This window comes from Penaeus chinensis, chromosome 13, assembly GCF_019202785.1.
Source record: "Penaeus chinensis breed Huanghai No. 1 chromosome 13, ASM1920278v2, whole genome shotgun sequence".
Classification (NCBI taxonomy): Eukaryota; Metazoa; Arthropoda; class Malacostraca; order Decapoda; family Penaeidae; genus Penaeus; species Penaeus chinensis.
The window spans coordinates 20,648,536-20,651,035 of NC_061831.1; the positions used below are offsets into that span (position 1 = coordinate 20,648,536).

A 2,500-nucleotide genomic window follows, 5' to 3' on the forward strand; every position below is an offset into this window, starting at 1 on the left:
CTTCTTTTTTTTCTTTTCTTTCTATCTTTCTTTTTCATGTTTATGTGTATATATAAAGTTATTTTATCATTTTTAAAGTAATAAGTACTACTCCTGCCCCCACGTCTTACTATCATTATCATTGTAAGCATCATAGATATTAACCATGGTATCAGTACCAGAATCAGATATTTACCATTATTTCCAGGTAAGTACAATGAGACAAGAAGTGAGCGACTTGGAAAAGAGCCTGGAGAACCGTCACACAGATGTCACAGATAAAGACCTGGTGCTGTCAGTTGACCAGTTGGATACCTGTCAACCAGTGAACATGCACGGGTACCTGTTCAAGCGAACCACAAATGCCTTTAAGACCTGGAATAGACGTTACTTCACGTTACAGAACAACCAGCTGGTGTACCGGAAACGATCAGGTTTGTGTTTTCTTTGTTAACTTCTTATTATTATTTTGTAAACCCTTTTCTCCGGTATTTTGTCCTTGTGCTTTCTTTTATTTTTAATATGTATCTCAATATTATTCAAGTTCAGGATGGTCTGTCTCTTGGAGAGCATGTCCCAAAGGCTTTGTGCTACTAAGCTGATCAAAATTTCCAAAGAAATTTATTGGGATATTTTTTTTATATATATATATATATATATATATATATATATATTTATATATATATATATATATATACATACATACATATTTATACATATATATATACATATATATAGATACACACACACACACACACACACACACATACACACACACACACACACACACACACACACACACACACACACACACACACACACACACACACACACACACACACACACACACACACACACACACACACACACACACACACACACACACACACACACACATACACATATATATATATAATATATATGTAAATATATGTGTGTATATATAATTATACATATGTATGTAGAAAAAAATATACATATACATAATTGTATACATGAATATTTGTGTGTATATATATAAATATATATACATACAAATATGTGTATGTGTGTGTGTATATATATATATATATATATATATATATATATATATATATATATACATACATATATATATACACATACATACCTACATATATATACATATTGTATTTTTATATATATTTATATATATGTGTGTGTATGTATATACATATATATGTATATATGTGTATATATATACACATATAAATATGTATAAAAATACAATATGTATATTTATATGTATATATAAGTAGGTATGTATGTGCATATATATATATATATATATATATATATATATATATATATATATATATATATATATGTATATATATATATATATATATATATATATACATATATACATATATATACACATATATATATACATATATATACATACATACATACATGTGTGTGTGTGTGTGTGTGTGTGTGTGTGTGTGTGTGTGTGTGTGTGTGTGTGTGTGTGTGTGTGTGTCTAAAATATATGATATATAATATATACACAAACACACACAAATGGTTGAATATGAGAGAATTCAAGTTATAGAACAAAATAGAAAGATTGAATAATCAACAGGAGTTTGTTTTGTTTTGTTTGTTTTTGTGTTTGCTCTTTTACTTTCTGAACTACAAAGGATCTGAGCATGTGAAGATCTGATATTCTTAAAGTATACCTTGAAGAGCATGGATTTAAATTTTATTTGCAACATTTTTTGCTGTAGTTGTCTGTGTTGTAACTAACTTTATACTTAGTATAGAACATGTTTTTGAGAATATAAACTTTCTCAAGCACCTTCTTATTTGTTTTCCAGAAAGATTTAATATCACTAGAGGTAGAGACCGCTAAAGATATGTTTGTACCAGTACTTTTATTATAAGTTGTATATAAGTATTGCTTCTGCTGTGTATTTTTTTTTTTTTTCTGGTATGATTTTGGATATTAATTGGTTTTAGAAATAAATTGAAAAGCTTAACACACCAGCTTATGATTTTTTTTGTTTACAGTTGATATTGTGAATGTCTTTTCTCCCTTTTTGGGGCTGTATTTAGTGTATCATATTTTCCTTTATAAGTCTCCGTTTATATATTTTTTGGGCTTCCAATTTTTTTTTTTTTTTTTTTTTTTCCTTTCTTCTTTTTCTTAATGTATATATTATTATTCTGATTACTATTTTTTCATCTGTTTTTTTCTTATTTTATTATTTTTATCATTATTCTTCCTCCTCATGTCTTCATCCTATTTTTTCTTGGCCCTTTTGTTAAACTTTTTCCTTTCCAACAGCATCTTATCTATTCCCTTTTTTACCTATTTTAGACCTCATATGATATATAATATGCTTTTGGAACAGCATTGTTAGAACAAAATTAGTCACTATTGATTGATTGATCAGGATTCTAGCCAAGAGAACATGTGAGAATTGTAATTTAAAGATGGAGTAAAACAAAATGTTACCCGGTTAAGGCATCTATCCGCATTAAAGGATATGAGGAATGT

The 2,500-nt window shown here is 27.6% G+C and overlaps 1 protein-coding gene across 3 annotated transcripts in view; it reads left to right on the forward strand.

Annotated features, from left to right (window-relative positions):
* LOC125031755 (arf-GAP with coiled-coil, ANK repeat and PH domain-containing protein 2-like) overlaps nt 1-2,500 on the forward strand; it is a 28,992-nt gene that overhangs the window by 9,544 nt on the left and 16,948 nt on the right. For 2 of the 3 annotated variants that reach the window (XM_047622690.1, XM_047622692.1), the window contains exon 8: nt 188-413. In XM_047622690.1, coding sequence (XP_047478646.1) covers nt 188-413 — 226 coding nt within the window. Of the gene's footprint in view, nt 1-187; nt 414-1,817; nt 1,839-2,500 lie in introns of all 3 variants that reach the window. The other variant, XM_047622691.1, reaches the window with a different exon arrangement.